The 21,426-nt window shown below is 38.4% G+C and overlaps 1 protein-coding gene across 1 annotated transcript in view; it reads left to right on the top strand.

Moving 5' to 3' along the window:
• Positions 1–3,691: 3,691 nt before the first annotated feature.
• The window catches only part of LOC140209933 (metabotropic glutamate receptor 4-like), a 1,199,825-nt gene continuing 1,182,090 nt past the window's right edge, over positions 3,692–21,426 (top strand). The window contains exon 1 of the mRNA XM_072278608.1: positions 3,692–3,967. Within this exon, the coding sequence (XP_072134709.1) occupies positions 3,692–3,967 (276 nt within the window). The remainder of the gene's footprint in view (positions 3,968–21,426) is intronic.

Below are 21,426 nucleotides of genomic sequence, written 5' to 3'. Positions count from 1 at the left end.
GTGTTTATTTTTTGTCTTTAGTTGCTGAATTTTAGTAGACAATAAAATTTGGATATGACACCATGATGTTGATTGGGTTGGCAGACACAGTTCAGTCCATCCTTTGCCATACCTGTCCAGTCTACGGACATGTGAACTGATGTCTCAGAGTGAAGCACTGCCATACTCTTCATCCCTTAATCACGATCCAGTTTATTATTACCAGCATGTGTCGTGAAATTTGTTAACTTAGACGCAGCAGTACAGTGCAATACAGGATATAAATATGTACATTAACTAGATTAAAAATAATGCAAAACAGAAATAATTCAGCGATTAAGGGAGCTAGGGCTTTACTCTTTGGAGAGAAGGATGAGAGGAGACATGATAGAGGTATACAAGATAATAAGAGGAATAGATAGAGTGGATAGCCAGCGCCTCTTCCCCAGGGCACCACTGCTCAGTACAAGAGGACATGGCTTTAAGGTAAGGGGTGGGAAGTTCAAGGGGGATATTAGAGGAAGGTTTTTTACTCAGAGAGTGGTTGGTGCATGGAATGCACTGCCTGAGTTCTGTGGTGGAGGCAGATACACTAGTGAAGTTTAAGAGACTACTAGACAGGTATATGGAGGAATTTAAGGTGGGGGCTTATATGGGAGGCAGGGTTTGAGGGTCAGCACAACACTGTGGGCCGAAGGGCCTGTACTGAGCTGTACTATTCTATGTTCTATGTTAATATTATAAAAAAGTGAGGTAGTGTTCATGGGATCAATGTCCATTTAGGAATTGGTTGGCAGAGGGAAGAAGCTGTTCCTGAATCATTGAGTGTGTGCCTCCAGGCTTCTGTCTCTCTATCCTTACAGTACCATGTCCTGGCTGATGGGGGTCCTTAATACTGCATGCCACCTTTCTAAGTCACCACTCCTTGAAGATACAATGGATACAATGGAGGCTAGTACACAAGATGGGGTTCAATAATTTACAACTTTCTGTAGCTTCTTTCGGTTGTGTGCAGTAGATTCCCCCCTCTCCACCCCCCCCCCCCACCATACCGGATAGTGAAGCAGCCAGTGAGAATGCTCTCCTTGGTACATCTATAGAAGTTTTCGAGTGTTTTAGATGACAAACCATATCTCCTCAAACTCCTATTGAAATATGGCCATTGTCTTGCCTTCTTTATAGCTGTATCAATATTTTGATTTCCTGGTTAGGTCATCAGAGATTTTGACATCCAGGAACTTGAAATTGCTCACTCTCTCCATTTCTGATCCCTCTGAGGATTAGTTGATGTTCCTTCATCTTACCCTTCCTGAAGTTCACAATAGGCTCTTTCATCTTACTGACGTTGAGTGTAAGGTTGTTGCTGTGACACCACTCAACTAGCTGGTATATCTCGCTCCTGTATGCCCTCTCATCTCCACCTGAGACTCTATCAACAATGGTTGTATCATCAGCAAATTTATAGATGGTATTTGAGCTCTACCTAGCCATATAGTTGTGGATATAGAGGGAGTAGAGCAGTGGGCTAAGCACATACCCCTAAGGTGCACCAGTGTTGATCCTCAGTGAGGAGGAGATATTTGACCAATCCATACAGACTGTGGTCTTTCGGTTATGAAGTCAAGGATCCTATTGCAGGGGAACCCACAGAGATATCCATGAGATATTTTTCTTTGAGGTGCTACATTTCTTTGAGGAGTAGCCATGGTCAGGTAATCCCTCAGCCTTTATTCCACTTCCACAAAATCACCAGATGTTAACCTTGTGCTCCCCCCAACCTTCAAAGCTCCTCTACATCACAGTTCTTTCATGAACGCCAATCCTCAGAGCCCATTGCTTTCCCAGATATCCTACTTTGAGAAACGTTTTCTAATCTGCACGTGTTGCGCATCAGAGAAAACGCCCTGCAGGTGAACCCTAAGTTTTGCACCCTAAAATATTCATTCATATGTTCTTGGACTGGTGAGTGTGTGGCAAAGGAGGAACACAGCTGTGACTGCCAACTCAATCAGTGTGGTGATACCATATCTATATTGCATTGCCCCATTGTATTGTGTCCAAAATTTTTTAAAATGACAGAATTTGTTTCTTTTGTGTGAACAAACTATCAAACCTAATGTTGGCCTTGGCTATTAATTAATGACAGTGGCTTTTTTCTGTTATCACTGATGAAATGGCTTAAAATGAAATAAAAACATCTCCACTCGCAACATGGAATTCAATGGAAATGGGGGTTTATTGTTTTAAAAACTGTGACATGGAATCCAACCCCTCCGTAAAGTGCGTAAGTGATAATAAACAGGTTTATTATCACTGACACACGTTATTTTGTAGCAGTAGTTCACTGCATGCTAGAATGGTTGGAATTTGGTGGCAACTTTGTGATCAGGTAATGAACTTGAATGAGCGGTTGCACACCTAACAATATCACTTCATTAAATCCGATATTTGAAGCTTTTCCATGTTCAGGTTTTCTAATGCATATGGTGTGTGGATCTTTAAAAACAAACTCAATGTTCAGCAAGATTTAGTTAAGAATTTGTAATTCTTTATCTTTTTGTAGTTAAAGTAATTATCATTGCAGGAAGAGGCAAATCATTAAATATTCTGTTTTATGTATTCAAGTACAGAATTCATTTCAGGTAAAGAAATTTTTCCCATTTAAGTTTAATCTTGAGTACTGTGAAAATGGAAAATATGATCATGGCTTCTGTTGCCTGAAGATGATTTGAATTCCAGATGATAGGATAACCCTGCTCTTGAATGCTTCCTTACTTCAGAATTTTTCTAACATACTGTAGATTGCAATTTAAAATGAAGACTAAACACATTTCACTAGTGTGCTATTGAATTGTTTTATTTCTTGTATTTCTTTAACATAATTGAATATAGAATTATTAACACAGTACAGCTTCACACTGTGAGCTTTCAGTTTTATATAATTATTGAAAACTGCATCAGCATTGTTTAAACGTTTGACTCTAATTTTTTTCTCCCTCTTTTGCAGAAATGTCGTGCATCATGTTAGACCTTTGAATCTGATAACTGGTGTCAACACATCCTATTTCTGGCTCTTTTGGATATATTTCAGTGGGAGTGAAAGGGCTAACAAGCTTTGTTCAGGAAGCACATAACGAGTTCTTATATCTCAGGAGAATTTTTACCAACTGATGCAAAACAGAAACACAACAGGAATCTAAAAGAGCTACAATAAACATGGCAAATGAAAGTTTGAAGTGAAAAAACTACAAACCTCAGCAATGTTTTATTAAATATGCAGTGGAAAATAAATCAACATATTTCAACTCCACAGATGTCTTTTGATAAATTTGATGGGCAAAGCCTACCTTTTGTTAGGTGTTTTCCAAGCCAATCCCAGATAATTGCATAGACTGCTAACACCGCAGCAACTCAACAATATTTTTTTTCTTGGCTGTATTATGTCAGAAATGATAATTCCATAACTATGGCATGTAAAAGAGATTTCTATTTTTGGTCTGAGCTCTTATCTTTGCTTTTATTTCTGGTTAGCTTTCAATGGCTTGGTCCGGTTATTGGAAAGCCAAAAGCATCATCACGTCCCCATGTGAGTTCCATTAGAATTGATGGGGACATTGCTCTGGGGGGCCTTTTCCCTGTGCATGCACGGGGTGGGTCTGCTGCTAACTGTGGAGAGCTGAAGAAAGAAAAAGGAATACACAGGTTAGAAGCGATGTTGTTTGCCTTAGATAGGATCAACAATGATCAAGAACTTCTTCCAAATATCACGCTGGGTGCTCGGATCCTAGATACTTGTTCCAGAGACACCCATGCCTTGGAGCAGTCGTTGACATTTGTGCAAGCTTTGATTGATAAGGATAGCACTGATGTGAAGTGTATGAGTGGAGGACCACCAATCATTACCAAGCCAGAACGAGTGGTGGGAGTTATAGGTGCTTCAGGAAGTTCTGTATCTATAATGGTGGCCAACATACTTCGTCTTTTTAAGGTAAGCCTTCTTATTGAAGTAAATATCTCTAAATTCACTGAGATGTTGCTGTTCCAGGCAAATGATGGATCTACTGAATTTTATTGGAATAATCACTGAATATTGTTCTGATTTTTCGGTGTATAAAAAAAATGAGATCCCTGGATTTTGCAATTGTGATTCATCGGCATGAGTAGTACAATGATACAATATCTAATGTATGGAATGTTATTATATTGTAACGAAAACAGGTTTATTCCAACATTGCACAACATTAATTTGAGGAATTACCAAAAATATATATATTGTACCTTAATATAACTGATTTCCATTACTCTTCAACCACACTAATTCAAAGTTTGTCAAATTCTTTATAAAGTGAGTTGTGGAGTTATCAGCTTACTGTAAGCTGTTGTCATGCTGAATGTTATGACCTTAACACCCTCCTAACTGATTGACTGAACACTCTAGAGAAAAACTTGCATGCATGTTTTATGGTACAAAGGTTATGCAATCAAATAATATGAAGGTTCTTCTCTGATAAAGTCAAGACACCGGGTTGCAATGCATTGTCAATAATTACCAGCCACTAAATTAAATGTACTGATATCATGATGATCAGAAACTGAAGCAACCAAAGTTTTTCTACCGAGTATGAAGACTGTAACTTGAACCAAAGCTAATGTATGCAGGTGAATTTGTCTGGTGTAATAAAATAATTGCAACTAATTTTGGAAGATTATTGAGCTGTTATTGATTTGATCTCTGTATTCCTGTTCCCTTCTCGCCATTTTGGAATCCTCTTGTGAAGAGGTGGTTGTTTCACACATTGAAATATCTAATGTATGGAATATTTTTATATTGTAAAGATTTGTATTCTAATACATTGAAAGATTATCTATAATCTGCTATATACAGTATTAATTTGGTGCAGTCTATCTAATATTTATTAATCTTATTTTGGAAGAGGCTTCACTAATAAAAAGTGGTTATAATTCATTGTCAAAAAAGAACTTTCTCTATATATTCTAGTACAGAACAGTTTAGATCTACGCTGATGGAAAAAAATTAGAATCTCACACTATATAGGTATTGTATTCTATAAAGGAATGAAGACTTAGCCTGTAAATGATAGAGAACATTTGTTTAATCATCTTGTGCTCTTAATAGAACAGAGGATGTGTAGTTCCAGCAGAATGTTGCCAATCTAAGATTAGCTACTGAGATGGATATGACCATAAGTTTGGTGTATGTAATATGATAAATGATTCGTGCAGAATAACTCTGGAAGGGTGGAGCTGTAGTTATTTACAAGCCACTTTCAAGATGGCCAATCTGAAAAGCCCTTATTTCATTTACTACTTAGCATGAAAAAGGAATACATTTCCAGTCTTTAATCTCATTGGTTGGTCACAATGATGTTAAAGAAGGAATGATAAAATATGGTTAATGTCTGCAGTTAAATTGGGGCAGATGTTTGTATCATTTGCTGTGATTCCCTGTCATGTCCAGTGCCAAGTTCTGAGTGCAAACTGCACCTTAACATTGCATAATAATGGTGTACATTTCATCATAATGGCAAACATAATCTTTTCGGTTCCAAATATGTAAGTAACTTACTTCCTTATGATTTCCTGAAAGCAACTTACCACCAATAAGTAAGAAACAGAATGACATAGCTGGTTCCAGACTCTAGTTCACAGCATTATTTTTGATTTATTTCCAGCAAATGCCAGATTGAAATTTACCCTTGGTAAATACATGCAATGCATGATAGACTCATTGATGGTAATGCCAAGTGTAAATGTTTGGACCATCTCTTGCTGGTCAATGCGTGCCAGCTCTGTGATGAGAGTATCACTTAGCACTAATGAGTTTGTATCCTTATGTTGTCTAGGTAATGCTGCACGGGCCTGTTCATCTCATGAGGAACTGCAAATGAAATTAAACTTTGTCACTTGTTAACAAAAAATCCTATTTCTGATTGTTTGATGAAAGGAAAGTTATTGATAAAGCAACTGAATGTGGCTGAGGCCAGGAGAGTGTCCTCAGAGTGATGGTTAGGGCTGGGATGATGGGCCTCTATTAACTATAACTGCCTTCTTTTGTGAGAGGCATTAGTTCAAGTCTTCCGTCAATGATCATTGACCAGCTTTACCTACTCTGATGCTGCATTCTGAGTGCTGCCTAGTTGTCAAGGAAAGTTATTCTCATTTCAAATCAGCAGTATAGTCATCAGGGAAATTTTTGAGTATGTCAGGCATTTGGGATCTTGGACTTCATGCATAATAAAATTTTGCACCAGTGAGCCCTAAGAAGAAATGATCAACTACAGAGCATCCACTTAATGTGCCTTTCCATGTGCCATAGACTGATCTTACTCTCATCTTTAACAGAACCAATTCTCTCTACTTATCTGTTAAGTTGTGCCAGTGCATTGGAATACAGTAATAGCAATGTCCAATAGAATGGCAAGAATATCATGTATAATAGTGTATGAAACAGATAAAATCTAAGCATTATTTATGTGTTTCTCATGTGGTCCAAGAGTTTACAGTGTGTTAAGAACTACTAATTAGAATTGGGGGAGGGGGCAAAATAGCAAGGCTGTGGTTACCTGTGAGTGTAGAACACATTTATTCAATCCTACAAATATAAGAGGCAAGAGCCATTTTTTTGGATTGGGATGGATTTACCATTTTGACGGAGGTCACAATTAAGAAACTGAGAGAAATTTAAAAAAAATGATTATCACAGTGTGCAGCTCAGGAAATAGGTCAAATCATTAATAGAGTTGAAAAGAGAAGCACAGCTGTCTAGTAAACTACTGAATTTGATTGTGAAAAAGAAAGCTAGAAGGTATCTCATAAATCACAGAAGTGCCTGCAGGGAAGCTTCTACGTACACATATGTGTAACTATTCAGGATAAAAGTTCATGAAAGCAAGAGGCATTCAAGATATTCAGCAATAAAAATATTAAACAACACAATGGATGATAATTTCATGTCATTTCCAAGTGCACAATAGTTTGAACAACATTCTCTCAGACTAACAAGGTTACAATTGTGAGCTTGACATAATTTGGTGACCATTCAGAAATTCTGCAATTAAGAGGCACTTTGTCTTTGCTTGAGCTACTTCTGTCTGTTATTGTTCAAATAAAACTCTTGCATCTATTTTGCAACAGATTTTGGACTCGCATAATTAATTTTGAATACTTCATTACATTACAGCTGTGCAAATAAACAATGTTATTGCAGAAAACCAAATCAGTGAGATTTTATTTTATTTTAAATTAATTAAAAGTGATGGCCTGTTTGGCTACAATAACAGAATAATCAATGAGAAGCATCCTTCAAACAATAATAAAGATAGAGATTAGAAAATCAACACATAATCCCGAGAGAGTTTCATTTACATCTTCATGGGAATGAATTTTCACTTTAAAGACCTAAAGACCTGTGTTTTTACGCAAACTGGTGTTACATTATAATGGAAAGTTCTTTAGAGAGGTATTTGAAATAAGTTGTGCTGCTTAAATTCATGATTTATTTTTCTTTGCTGCACATTGCTTTCCTCTGCCAAAAATCACAGTGGACGTTGCTTAATTTGAGAGGACAGTGAATGGTGATAGCTGCTCTGATATTGCTCATTCTTTACCAGTATCATTTCCCCCTCTACCCACTCCAATCTGGCAGAAGATATAAAAGCCTGAAAGCACATATCACCAGGCTCCAGGTCAACTTCTACCTCACTGTATTGGACTATTGAACAGTTCCCTAGTATGATAAGGTGGACTTTTGACCTCACAATCTACCTTATGACCTTGCATCTTAATGTCTACCTACACTTTACTTCCTCTGTAACCCTAACACTTGATTCTGCATGTTTTTGTTGGTTTACATTGTATTACCTCGATTCACTCTTGTAATGAATTGATCTTTATGAACAGATTGCAAGTCAAGTTTTTCACTTTAGCTCAGTATATGTGACAATAATAAACCAAGGTACCAATTGACAGGAGTTAATATTATCCTCATTAATCCTACAGATAAGGGCATCAGAACAAAATATAAATCAATATGAGAACAAAACTTATCCCAATATTTGACAACTCAGGACTGAATCAGGTTCAAAATGTTGCAAGGGTCAGCATAAAGTCTACCTTCCTCCTTAGTCGTTATTCAACAGAGCAATGATTTTCCTTGTGTGCAAAGTTTTTACAGTTCAACACATCAGGGTTTCTCCTCAAATCAATAAGTGAACTTCCTATACAGTGGGTCCCAGTGCGAAGAGTCTCTAATTGCCTCAGCGCCAATGCTGTTCTGGAGTGGTCACTGCTGCTTCAGAGTAATGATTTTACTATCTTTACAAGTAAGTTCTAATTGACATAAATATAGTGGTTTAGAAGCCCTTTAAACCGACTGCATGTGAAGTCAATGGCGACTACAAAATAATTTTAAAAGATGAAAGAAGGGTTGTTGGTACTGAAATCAGAGCAAATAAAAACATCAAAGTTTGTTGTGTACAGCAGTAACATCAGCAGCTGGCAGATTCAGTGACAATCCCTATGAGCAACGTGATTAGTTAGACCCCATGAAGCTAGGGCCAAGTACTTGTAGTCGTGAGCACGAATAACTAACTCTGGAAAGCATGAAGCAATTGTACAAACATAGCAATCCCTATTAGAGATCAATCGGGAAATAAACAAATGAACTGGTTATTGTTTTACGCGATATTAATTCAGGAAAAGGGTGATGGGTGCATTGTGTTTTTCCATTATTGAATAACAGTGTGGCTGTGCATAATTATGCAAGGCTGCTCACTGGACATCAAGCTCTGAAGTTACAGTGCTAAAACTATTTAAAGCTGAACAATGAAGGATTTCATAAGATGGTTTCTCTACGTGCTGACGAGTAAGTCAATTGGGCCAAGACATTGTAATTGATATCTGGATCATGCATCCAAAGGAAGTGGTGGATTCAGAATGAATTACTGAATTTAGACGGACTTATTTAAGTGATGAGGAAAGTGTGAAAGATTATGTGGGCACTAGGCTTAATGCAGATGGGCAAAAAAGTCAGCTCAGAAGTGACGGGCGTTATTAAGTAATTATCTGCATTCAATTCATTGTTGTCCTCTAATTTTAGGTCCTGGTGAAGGGTCACCAACTGTTTATTCCCCTTCATAGATACTGCCTGACTTGCTGAGTTTCTCTAGCATTTTGTGTGTGCTGTTTTTAATTTTGTAATCTGTTCTGGCTAAATGTAATCAATTAATCTACTGATTGAATTCAAATAACCCATGCCCTCATGAGTTGATTAAACAAGCGAGTTCTTGCTGTAATTAATCAAATGTGTCAATTTGTCAGATCTGTCATTTTCTAACTTGTCATGTTGTTTTGAAGCAATGGATATTTTAATGAGCTATGCCACAGAACTGAAAATAAATAATTATTGCATAGAATGCCATCCACTAGATTCAATATCAGAAGGTGTGCAGATGTTTGTCAGAATATCCATGATAAATACCTCATAAAATCTATTGGTTTTAAATGCAGTTTAAAATGTGTCTTATGAAGATTTGATTTTGCAATTCTCTGAATGTTTTTGATTTCACTCAGGAATAATCCTTCACCTTCAGAACATCGCTCTCCCTTCTCTCTCTTCCTTCTAGGATTAGGTGGTGTAACCGCAGAGCATCTGCTGTCATTTTACACTTTGATGTTTAACAGAGTGAATTGCTGTCATGCATCCTTTATGTTTATGAATTACATTTTAGGTTGCTACGTGTTCCATTCGTATTCCTGTCCATCAGGAGGTGCTTATTTTCCACTGTCTATCAATTGTCCACCTCTGTCATGATTTGTGCAGAGTCAATATGGGGATAATAAGACCATAAGACGATATGACAGAAGCAGATTTAGCTATTTGAGCCATCAGGTCTGCTCCAGCATTTGATCATAGCTGACTTATTTTCCTTTTCAATCCCATTTTCCTGCCTTCTCCCCACAACATTTCACATTCTTATGAATCAAGGATCTACCAAACTCTACTTTGAATATATCCAATGATTTGGTCACTATGGAGGTCTCTGATAATGAACACCACAGATTCACCATCCTCTGGCTAAATAAACTTCCCTCTTCTCTGTTCTAAAGGGACGTCCTTGTATTCTAAGGCTGTGCTCTCCGGTCCTACACACTCCCACCGTTTGAAACACCCTCTCCATGTCTGCTGTCTCTAGGCTTTTTAGTAAGTTTCAGTGAGGTTCCCCTTCATTCTTCTAAACTCCAGTGAAGACAGGTCCAGAGCCATCAAATGCTCCTCATACAGTACACTAATACTTCTCTTCCCTGGAACATTCTTGTAAACTTCCTCTTGATCCTCTCCAATACCAGTGCATCTTTTCTTAGGTATGGAGCCCAAAACTGCTCACAATACTCTAAATGTGGTATGATCAATGCCTTGTGAAGCTTCAGAATTGCATTCTTACTTATATATTCTCGTCCTCTCGAACTGAACACTAACATTACATTTGCTTTCCTTACTATCAACTCATCCTGCAGGTTAACCTTCAGGGAATCCTGCACTAGGACTCCAAAGGCCCCTTGCACCTCTAATTTCTGAATTTGATCCCCATTTAGAAAACAGTGTATGTCTTTACTCCTTTTATCAAAGTGTATGACCATACACCTCTCTACAATGTATTCCATGGGCTACTTCTTTGCCCATTCTCCAAATCTGTCTAAGTCCTTTTGCAAACTTACTGCATCCTCAGTACTACCTTCCCCTCCACCTATCTTTATAGTGTCCACAAACCTGGCCACAAAGCCATCAATTTCATCATCCGGGTCATTAAACAAATAATGTAAAAGTTAATGGATCCTACACCGATCCCTGCATAATACGATTAGTCATCTACAGTCAATCACAAACCCCTATTTAATTCCCACTCTTCTGCCAGTCAGCCAATTTTTGTCCATATTAGTATCCTTCCCATAATACCATGTGCTCCAATCTTGTTTAGCAGCCTCATGAGCAGCACCTTGTCAAAAGGTTTCTGAAGACAAGCATGTGGGAAACTAGAGCCCTTTGTACTATATCCTTCTTGTGGTATTTGTTAGATTCATTTGCCTTCCAAGCTTAAACAACGAGAGATGAAGTTGTTTTGTTGTTCATAAGTGCATGGATCTCGAAGAGTCATTGAGGGCTGGGACACTGCAGCATGTGAATGGTGGAAAGATGTTTGGCAGCACGGGTGACCAAGGTGTCGGAGTGGAAGTAATTGTTCCAGTGATCCAGTTTTCCTGTCATCATTGACTTTGGGATGATGACAAAGCGGTTGTGGCTGCTTTTGGGTCTTATTGGTGCTTCATATTGATCTACCAAGTACACAAAGGCCAACACTAATATTCACAACATTGATACTGATGCTGCCTCACTTGGGATTACTAGTTCTTGGATCACCTTAGTCTCTGTTTTCATCTTGGTACTTGTTTTAATTTATTGACTGTTTTTAAATGTTCGCATACAGTTTAGCCCCACTCTCAGACAAAATGGAGAATGACTATATCTTGCACTGTGCCCAATAGGTCATATTCAAAATTTACTCATGCTTCAATTATTACGATGATATGACTGCTGTAGCCTAGGACTTTGGCTTGAACCTCCATTTGTTGTAATATCCCCCATGATTATGTTTTACTTCCAAGTGGACTCAATGCATTATCATAAGCCTTCTGTATAACTAAAGCAAGCACAGATACTAACTAAAAAGAATTTGGAAAATCAGAAATAGTTTGCATCATAGACCTCAATATGGTAATGTGCCTTTGCTATCACAACATAACATGGAATTGCAGCTGCTCTCCTGTGGGAAATTTAGAATGGTGCTTTAGTGTCATGCAATGATCAAGTCTTGTGCAACACTACTTTAGGTTTGTTGTCATGGGCATGAATACCCATTGTGTAAATACCATGAATATTGACTTTTTGCAGCAGCAGCATTGTACATTACAAACATGAAAGTTACAAACTTTTTCCACTGGTAGATGGGGTGGACTCTGCCAAAGCAGGCGCTGTCTTTGTCCAGTCCAGATTCTGAATGTCTTTGAAGATGAGGAAAGATGAGAAAGAACAGCTGGCGGGTATAAGCAGATTGCTTATCATATAATCAACTTTTTTTTGTTCCCTTGACAGCTCCAATAGGCAGACCGGAAAGTGGAATGCTAATCTAGTGTTTCTTCAATGGTGTTAGGGTATTAGAATTAAGTGATAAAGATCAGGAAAGAAAGCAAGGCCAAAACTGTAAATAAGAAAAGACCAAGAAAATGTTGACCCATTGAAGATTAGAGGTGGGAGTCAATTTTGGTTCAGTATTGGAGATATTTCTGTATAGATCATAATTTAGAAATTGAACTGTTAGAATGAGAAGATTAAAGTACAATGAATGGAATAACTGTAATTGGTAAAACAAATAATGTAATTGCATTGCAGTATAATGAATCACTGAATACCACTCCTTGTTTTAAAAAAAGGTCTCTAAAAATTAGCTCATAAGTCACAAGAAAGTGTCTGTTGGGAAGCTCCTTTCCAAAAATAGTCAAATATTTGGAATGAAAAAGAAATAAAATTATTACTTAACAACAGTTAATGGTATATATTATCCAAGAATGCATGGTACTTAATTCATAGCATTATTTAAGAAGGCATATTGTGTGCTGAGGAAAGGCAAATTTTGTTTGTACCCCTCAGAGTCATGATAACAATACCACATTAATGTTGGCTCCCTTAAGTATTTCTGCTTTTTAACAACTTTTCAGAAGAAAAGAATGTGACTCATGGTTGTGCACTGAAGGCCACACTGTATGATGTCCTGCAACAAAGGTTGGCCTTGTGTGGAGAAAATGAACCTTTCATCGTTATCTGTTTATGTACTTGTGCCCTTTAACATCAGTGTTACAAATTAGTGCAGAGCAGAGTGCATTTAACAGCAAACTTACCCTGATATTAATCATCCTTGCGGTTTTCATATTCTAACCTTGCATGAAATTAAAAGGCAACGTTAAACTGCCTTAGTAGTCAATAGGTGAGATACCTGCAATGACGCAATAGACTTTTGAGACTATGAATAGCACTATCAATCCTTTGGAGATGATTTTGGATAATTTTCCTGTGAGGCTTTGTTAACTAAAACATGTTATCTCATATGACACTGATACTGCTGGGAATTAAGCCACCGCTAAGCCCAAAAGTTTTTAAAGAAATTTCCAGAACATTATGTCCTGTATTTCCAAGTACGGTGTGCCCAATGTCTGCTCATAGCTAATACAAGCAGTGTTTAATGGAAGGCAAGGCTGGAAATTAACTTAACAGCTTTCAGCTATCTCTGACATGAACCAATTAAATGCTATTAAAGCACTCTAAACAATTAAAAAGTATCAATTTAAAAATAAAAGTTAAAATAATAAAAAAAATAAATGAAACTTGACTTTGTCTTTTAATCCCTTTGGAACCAGTGAGATTTTTTGATTCTACACTTGGTCCCACTTGGCACTGACACTGGGAAATCTCAAGAAGGCTCCATGAGGTTTCCAGCATCTGACAAATATAGAAAATTTATGATCTGTGACACTTAAAACCAAAGGTTCATCCCACTGAGTTTTATTCCATTTCTAGCTGCGTGGAGATATTGCCAGGGAAGGCAAAGACTACATTGAATAAATAATTAATGGTTCCTCCATCACACCTGTATCTCACAGTCATATACAAATAAAGCCTTATAGATATACTTCATTTATATAATCTTTGACATTCTGGCAGGCCGAATAACATTCATATTACATTTTTATTTTCGCTTATGCTCTGTCATGTTAGATTGCGACCTTAATATTACTGGGACAGCACTGTACATATATTAGGGGTAACCTTATTGTTATGTCCTTTCTCCTTCAAAAATCAATTCCAAGTAACAAAGCACCTTGGTTCTGTTTCTGCTTTGCTGTTCCCAGTCCTCTCTCAGGTGCTTACATATGTATATATGACCTTAGTTAAATTCCAGATACCTGTTCCATTGTTAAATACTTCAAGAAGCTACGTGTCAGAGAATGATGACTGCACATAAAAGGGGGAATTGATTGAACAGAAATGTGGTTGACATATATTTCACATGACAACTTTTTAAATATTAAGAAGGGAGTGGAAAGATAGAAAGAAAGGGGTTTGCATTAACAATGAAAACTGATATGATAGAAATCAAAAGCAGTGATTTAACCTCAGATGAAAGGAGTCAATGTTGCTAGATACCTGTGGCATCAAAGGAAACAATTTAGTAAGCAATCATTATATAAAGTCAATCAATTAGAAATATATTGATGTGGGATTATTAAATTGGGAAGAGAATTAGAGAAAAGAAGCGTACCTGTTGCTGATGATTTTGGTTAAAACTGGATGAAGATCTTTCAAATTTAAAATGTAAGTCCAAGGAATGAACACTAAATTATTTTTGATGTGACATATTCAGGAGTACCAGGAGAGGTAAAATATGCATTCATTTAATACTCAGCTCTGAAGAAGATTGTAAAACAGTGGTCAATATAACACGTTTAATTTATTCCTTGCGTCACAACATGGAATAGTAGAAAGAATATTTTTTTTCTTAGAATGCTGGTTTACTGCAATAACTGAACATGAAATGTGGCATTTATTTCGGAAGCGAGGGAGGAAGAAATAGAATGTGTTAATATACAGTAACAGCAGAGCAAATGTTCCATATACTGTATATGTTAAAAGGCCCAGCTGCTCTGTAAGGTGAGAAAATGTGAAATCTGGCATGATTGCCAACACATGCTAGAACATTCAGCTTAACAGTTGGCAGTCCTGTTGCAGCTGTATGAAACTTTGCAGTTCTGGTTGAAGTGTTACAGGAAGGTTATGGAGATTTTTGAAACGGCACAGAAGAGAATTACCAGGAGGTTGCCAGATTGGAGAATATTAGCTTTGTGTTTGCTGAACTGTGGATACTGAGGGGTGACCTGATGCAGGTATATGAAGTTATGGGAGGTGTAGACAGCGGAGGTGGTCAGGATAAAATTATTCAATACTAGAGGGTATAGGTTTAAGGGGAGAAGAGTAACATTTAAAGGAGATTTACAGGGCAAGTTTTTTTTAATATACAGAGTGGTACATACTTTCAGAGAAAGTGGTGGAAGCATATAGCACAGCAGCACTTCTGAGGCACTTAGAACAGCACATGAATAGGCAGCAAATGAAGAAATTATAGACCGAATGTCAGCAGATGAGATTAGTTAACCTGGCATTACAGTTAGCACAGACAACATCGTAAGTTGAGGCTTGTTTCTGTGCTGTACTGTTCTATAAAATATAATGACTTAATTTTGAGAGGATGGAGAAGTGAAACATGGACTGATATGTAATTAAATATTAAAATGTTAGTCAGGAATCAATAAGTATCCTAAAAAACCATAAACTAATTTTAACTGGTTCATGAGATGCTCTGGTCAGGAAGTAGGCTAGAAAACTGGGAGCGTTGGAGTCAGTACAACAATATGCCTTTGAGCTCCATTACCTCCACACTGCATGGTAAGCTGTAGATTTAAAATGGCAGCACCTCATACTGTTAGCTCTTCCTTGGGATGTTCAGTTCACACACAGGAACCTGAGATCAGTGTTGAAGGCTGGGTTGATGTTTGACCATTCTTACATAATATATCAGAGTACAGCTCAGAAACAGGCTCTTCAGCCCTCGATAACTGTGCTGTGCTTAAACTGCACATCTGCCTGCAGTTAGTCTATATTCCTCCACTCCCTGTCTGTTCATGCATCTGTCTAACTGATATGCAAAAGTTTTACCTATGTTGATAACACTCTTGCATCTATCAAAAGGTTGTAGAATCAAGACGCACTCCAGAGATTTGAAATCAAAATCTGGTTTGAGTGTCTAGTCTAGTCCAGATGTCCCATTTTAAACAAGGCATTTTATATTAAAAGGGAAAATGCCTGACTAGTGCAAAACCAGTCTCAGATGAGTGTTTGCCTAAGGAAAAGAAAGGAGATGTAACAACTTGACTAAAACAATGTCACTTTAAAGATGCATGCTTGATGACACAGTGCCAAAGAAAAATTTGCCTTATAGTTGTTATTAAAGCAAGGTGGCAGGTGATCTGTCAAACAGATATTAAAGTTCTATTGCACAACTGTGAGGAATATTTCTGAATAACGCAGTTATCATCACCATGAATTAATTATTTTGTTTGATAGCGTGTCAGGCAGGAGTAATCTCCCTCTGATCTCAGTCACAGTCCTGATGACAGTGATAATGAGGAACTGATGGAGATATATTCAGTGCGTGGAGAAACGGGACAGGGATTAAGATCGTCCTCTTTGTCGATGTAGTTCAAAGAGTTATTCCTCCCTTTGAAAGATCATCTTCAATATTGGAGATTTCTTTGCACTTGCCACGATGCCGGATGCCCCTGTGGCGGGTGGCGAGGCTGAGGAGCCCACGGAGTGACCCTCCTGAAGATTTGCCCAGAATCACAGGGTGCCGCGGTAGTGTAGCTGTTAGTATGACGATATTACAGTTCGGGGCATCGGAGTCTGGAGTTCAGTTCTGGCCTCCTCTGTAAGCGCGTTTGTGCCTTCCTTTCCTTGTGTGCGTGGGTTACCTCCAGGTGCTCTGGTTTCCTCCCACAGTCCAAAGACATACCGGTTAGTAGGCTAATGGGTCAAAAGACACAAAGATTCAAAGTATATTTAATATCAAAGCAAGCATGCAGTATAAAACCCTGAGAATGGCCATTGTAAATTGTCCCGTGATTGGACTAAGGGCAAATAGGTGGGTTGTAGAGTGGTGAGGCTCACTGTGCTACACTGTATCTCTAAATAAAAATTAATGAAAACAGTTTATCTGGCCATGATCGTAATGTTATTTGTGGAAACTTGCTAAATGTAAACCATCCACTGTGTGTCATACTTTATAACAGTGACAATGCTTCAAAGTCACTTTATTGACTGGAAAATATGGTGGAAGAACGTGGTTCTTTGGAGATGGCAAGTTACTTAAAGGGTCTGAAGCAGTGATTTGCAAACGTCTAAAAACACTGCTGGCAGATCAACTTTTTCAACAAAGAGGTTAAAACAAAAATGAAGAATTTCAACATTCTATGAACACTGGCAATTGTCCCATTGTCCAACTAAATTACATTGACTTAGTCAGGTGGAATGAGGAGTGAATTGGTGTGTAAAATATGTTGTAAACAGCAGTCTCAGATTTAACTTGCTTTGGAGTTTCTGTAGTTAGTGACAATGTTCCCAGTCCATGTGAAATTTGCACGTTGAAGTACAAGAAGCACAATATCAAGGTGAAGTTAACCATCCATGAAGCACAATCTGTGGGTTAAAGGGAGCAGCAGAATTTACTCCAATGCCATAGATCCCCCATCAGAATCTTCCAGTTACTTTGATTTCTGAAATCAGGACTCAAATTTCTTCCTACAAATTGAGTTTTTACCTTTTCTGAGATTGGTTCTTATCCTTTCATCATCTCCTTAGCAACTGGATTCAAGAATTGGATTAGCTTAGTCCAGTGGACCTGCTGTGGAATCCTGCCTATCACTGGAAGCCAAAGTTATCATTCAGACCTCCAATGAGAAAAGGTTGTGGTCTTAGAACTTTCAGCTTTCTCCATTAAAACTTCATCATCGTACTCATGTAACCCGTATCAGTGAACATCCATAGCACAGGGTATAGAAAGAATGATTTTACAACCCAGCAATGTAAGTCATTAATTTGTACAGGAAGTTGCAAATATTACAAATTTCTGGCATTGCCCTGAAACTTTCTGGCTCTTGGTCACATTGTTAAAATTTTATGAAGGAGATTTTGCAGGCAGTCAGCTTCAGAATCAGAATCAGGTTTAATATCATTGGCATATGACTGTCGTGAAATTTGTCAGCTTTATGGCAGCAGTGCAATGCCATACATGATAATAGAGAAAAATGTGGATTACAGTAAATACATATATATTATAGTTAAATTATATTAAATAAGTAGTGCAAAAACAGAAATAAAAAAGGTAGTGAGGTAGTGTTCATGGGTTCAATGTCAATTCGGAAATCGCATGGCAGAGGAGAAAAAGCTGTTCTTGAATCACTGAATGTGTGCCTTCAGGCTTCTGTACCTCCTTCCTGATGGTAAAAAGGAGAAGAGGCCATATCCTGGGCGGTAGGCTTTGTTAATGATGGACACCGTCTTTTTGAAGCATCGCTCCTTGAAGATGTCTTAGGTACTATGGAGACTAGTGGCTATGATGGAGCTGACTAATTTAACAATTCTCTGCAGCTTGCTTCGATCCTGTATTGTAGCCCACCCATACCAGATGGTGATACAGCCAGTTAGAATGCTTTCCACAGTACATCTGTAGAAATTTATGAGTGTTTTAGATGATATACCAAATCTCCTCAAACTCCTAATGAAGTATAGCTGTTGTGTTGCCTTCTTTATAGCTGCATCGATATTTTGAGTCAAGGTTAGTTCTTCAGAGATATCAACACCTAGGAACATGAAATTACTCTTTACTTCTGATCGCTCTATGAGGTCTGGTGTGTGTTTCCTCATCTTACCCTTACTGAAGTCCACAATCAGTTCTTTGATCTTGCTGATGTTGAGTGTAAGGTTGTTACTGCAACACCACTCCACTAGTTGGCATATCTCACTCCTATATGCCCTCGCCTCACCATCTGAGATTTTGCCAACAATGGTTGCATCATTAGCAAATTTATAGATGGCATTTGAGCTGTACCCAGCCACACAGCAATGGGTATAGAGAGAGTAGAGCAGTGGGCTAAGCACACATCCCTGAGGTGCACCAGCGTTGATTGTCAGGAAGTTGAAGATGTTATTTCCAATCAGCACAGATTAAGATCTTCTGGTTAGGAAGTTGGAGATCCACTTGCAGAGGGAGGAAGAGACGCCCAGATTCTGTAGCTTTTCCTTCAGAACTATAGGAATAATGGTGTTAAACACTGAGCTATAGTTAATAAACATAGGTGTTTGTATTGTCCAGGTGATCCAAGGCCGTGTGGAGAGCCATTGATAATCACATCTGCTGTAGACCTATTGTGGCGATAGGCAAATTGCAGTGGGTCCAGGTACTTGCTGAGGCAGGAGTTGATTCTAGCCATGACCAACTTCTCAAAGTACTTCACCACCTTAGATGTGTGTGCTACTGGATGATGGTCATTAAGACAGCTCATTCTGCTTTTCTTGGGCAGTGGTACAATTATTGCACTTCTGAAACAGGTGAGAACTTCTGACTGTAGCAATTAGAGATGGAAAATGTGTTTGAATACCCCCGCAAGTTCACTGGGACAAGTTTTCAGAACCTTTCCTCCATCCGGGCCTATCGCCTTATGATAGTTCACCCTCCTGAAAGGTAGCCTGACGTTGGCCTCCGAAGTAGTGATCACAGGGTCACTGGGTGTTGCAGGGATCCTCATGGCTGTAGTTTTATTCTCCCTTTCAAAGCAAGCATAGAAGGTATTGAACTCGTCTGGGTGTGAAACATTAGGAAGTAATGGCCTGCAAACCCTTCTAGAGTTGATGTGCATCTGATGTCACCTCCTGCCTTACCCAGAGTTGCTCCTTAGCTTTTGAGATAGCCCTCCACAAGTCATGGCTGGTTTCCTTGTACAGACCTGGATCTCCTGGTTCATCCAAGGCTTTTGATTTGCGTGTCTACAGTAGGTTCTCACAAGCACACACTCATTGACACAGGTTTTAATGAAGTTGGTGACAGCTATGACCTACTCCTTCAGACTCAAAGATGAATTCCCGAATACCATCCAGTCCACTGTTTTACAGGAGTCCTGTAAAGTCTCCTGCACTTTCCTTGTCCATACCTTCTTATTCCTCACTTCTGGTGTTACAGGTTTCAATCTCTGCCTAGACTCAGGGAATAGAAGTACAGCAAGGTGATCAGACATTCCGAAGTTTGGGTGTGGGATAGCACTGTAGGCATTTTTGAAGGTGATGGAACAGTGGTCCAGTGTGTTGGTTCCTCTGGTATCACAAATGATTTGTTGGTAATAATTATTTAGAGACTTTTTCAAGCTGGCTTGGTTAAAATCCCCCAAAATAATGGGGGGGGGGGGAACGCATAGTTCATCTAGAACCTTGTTGACATTAGCCTCTGATGGCATGTACACTGGTATAAAATGATTGCTGGAATCTCCTGCGGCAGGTAAAATGCTAGTTTCTAAATGATGATAACCTTCTTATGCACAGAAGTTGAAAAAAAAACAGTTGCATTTCAAGAAGGTTGTATGTATTGTTGCTCAGTGAAGTAAATTTGCACTGAATAGATTTGAAGGTCAACACTTCATTCATAGGCAGTTGTAAAACCAAATAAGTGCAGCAGAACTCCTGACACTGACGCCTTTATTATCTGCAATGGAGACTCAATGCTAACTAGAGTTGGAGTAAGGGGATTGAGAACAAGTAAAGATTTAATAGAGTGGATGGTCTTTTTCTGTGTGATGGGAAATATGAAGTTGATGTGCAATACCCTTTAACATGCATTGAAGGGAAATGGTTATTGCAGGTAGGACCGTGGTTTATTGCTCTTGAGAATGTACTACCTTTGCCCTTGGTGGCACTCCTGGTGAAGATAATGCAGGGAAGTGCAGGATTTAGACTCAATACTATTGATGGGAATATAAGCTATTTCCAAGTCAGGAGGCACGTAGAAACAATTGGTGATGCTCCGATGTGTCTGCTGTCTTTGTTGTTCTTGACAGTGGTGGGAGAGTTGAAGAAACCATACTCAGTTGCAGCAGTGCATGTTATGGGATGAGGGGGTGGATGTAGTTCTAAGCAAGTCAATCTCTTTGTCCTGCCTGGTGCCAAGAACCCTGGCAAATTAGATTATGAGGACATGCAGTCCTCTTTTATTGTCATTTAGTAATGCATGCATTAAGAAATGATACAATATTCCTCCGATGTGATATCACAGAAACACAGGACAGAACAAGACTGAAAAACTGACAGAAACCACATAATTATAACATATAGTTACAACAGTGCAAGCAATACCATAACTTGATGAAGAACAGGCCATGGGCACAGTAAAAATTTCAAAGTCAAATGGAGAGTAATCTATTACTCCACTGATTTGGAAGTGATGGAACAGCTATGGAGAATCAGAAAGGATAATCTACACAAGATTCTTAGCTCCTGACCTGCTTTTAAAGCTGTATATGCAACTAGTGAACCTTACCATTTGGAAGAGTGGGATGGGTAGGGGCCAGGACGGTGTGATTCTATAATTGAAAATAATTAAAAGGTGGTTGAGGACCCTCATTTGATGGAGTTGGTCATGTCTTAGCATTTCTGCTGGCCAAATATTACTTTGCACCTCAATGACCAATTCTGAATGTAGTAAAGATTTAGCTGTTGTT

Source organism: Mobula birostris, chromosome 14, assembly GCF_030028105.1.
Source record: "Mobula birostris isolate sMobBir1 chromosome 14, sMobBir1.hap1, whole genome shotgun sequence".
NCBI lineage: Eukaryota > Metazoa > Chordata > Chondrichthyes > Myliobatiformes > Myliobatidae > Mobula > Mobula birostris.
The sequence above is the reverse complement of the archived record's forward strand: the minus strand, read 5'-3'. Positions and strand labels throughout refer to the sequence as shown.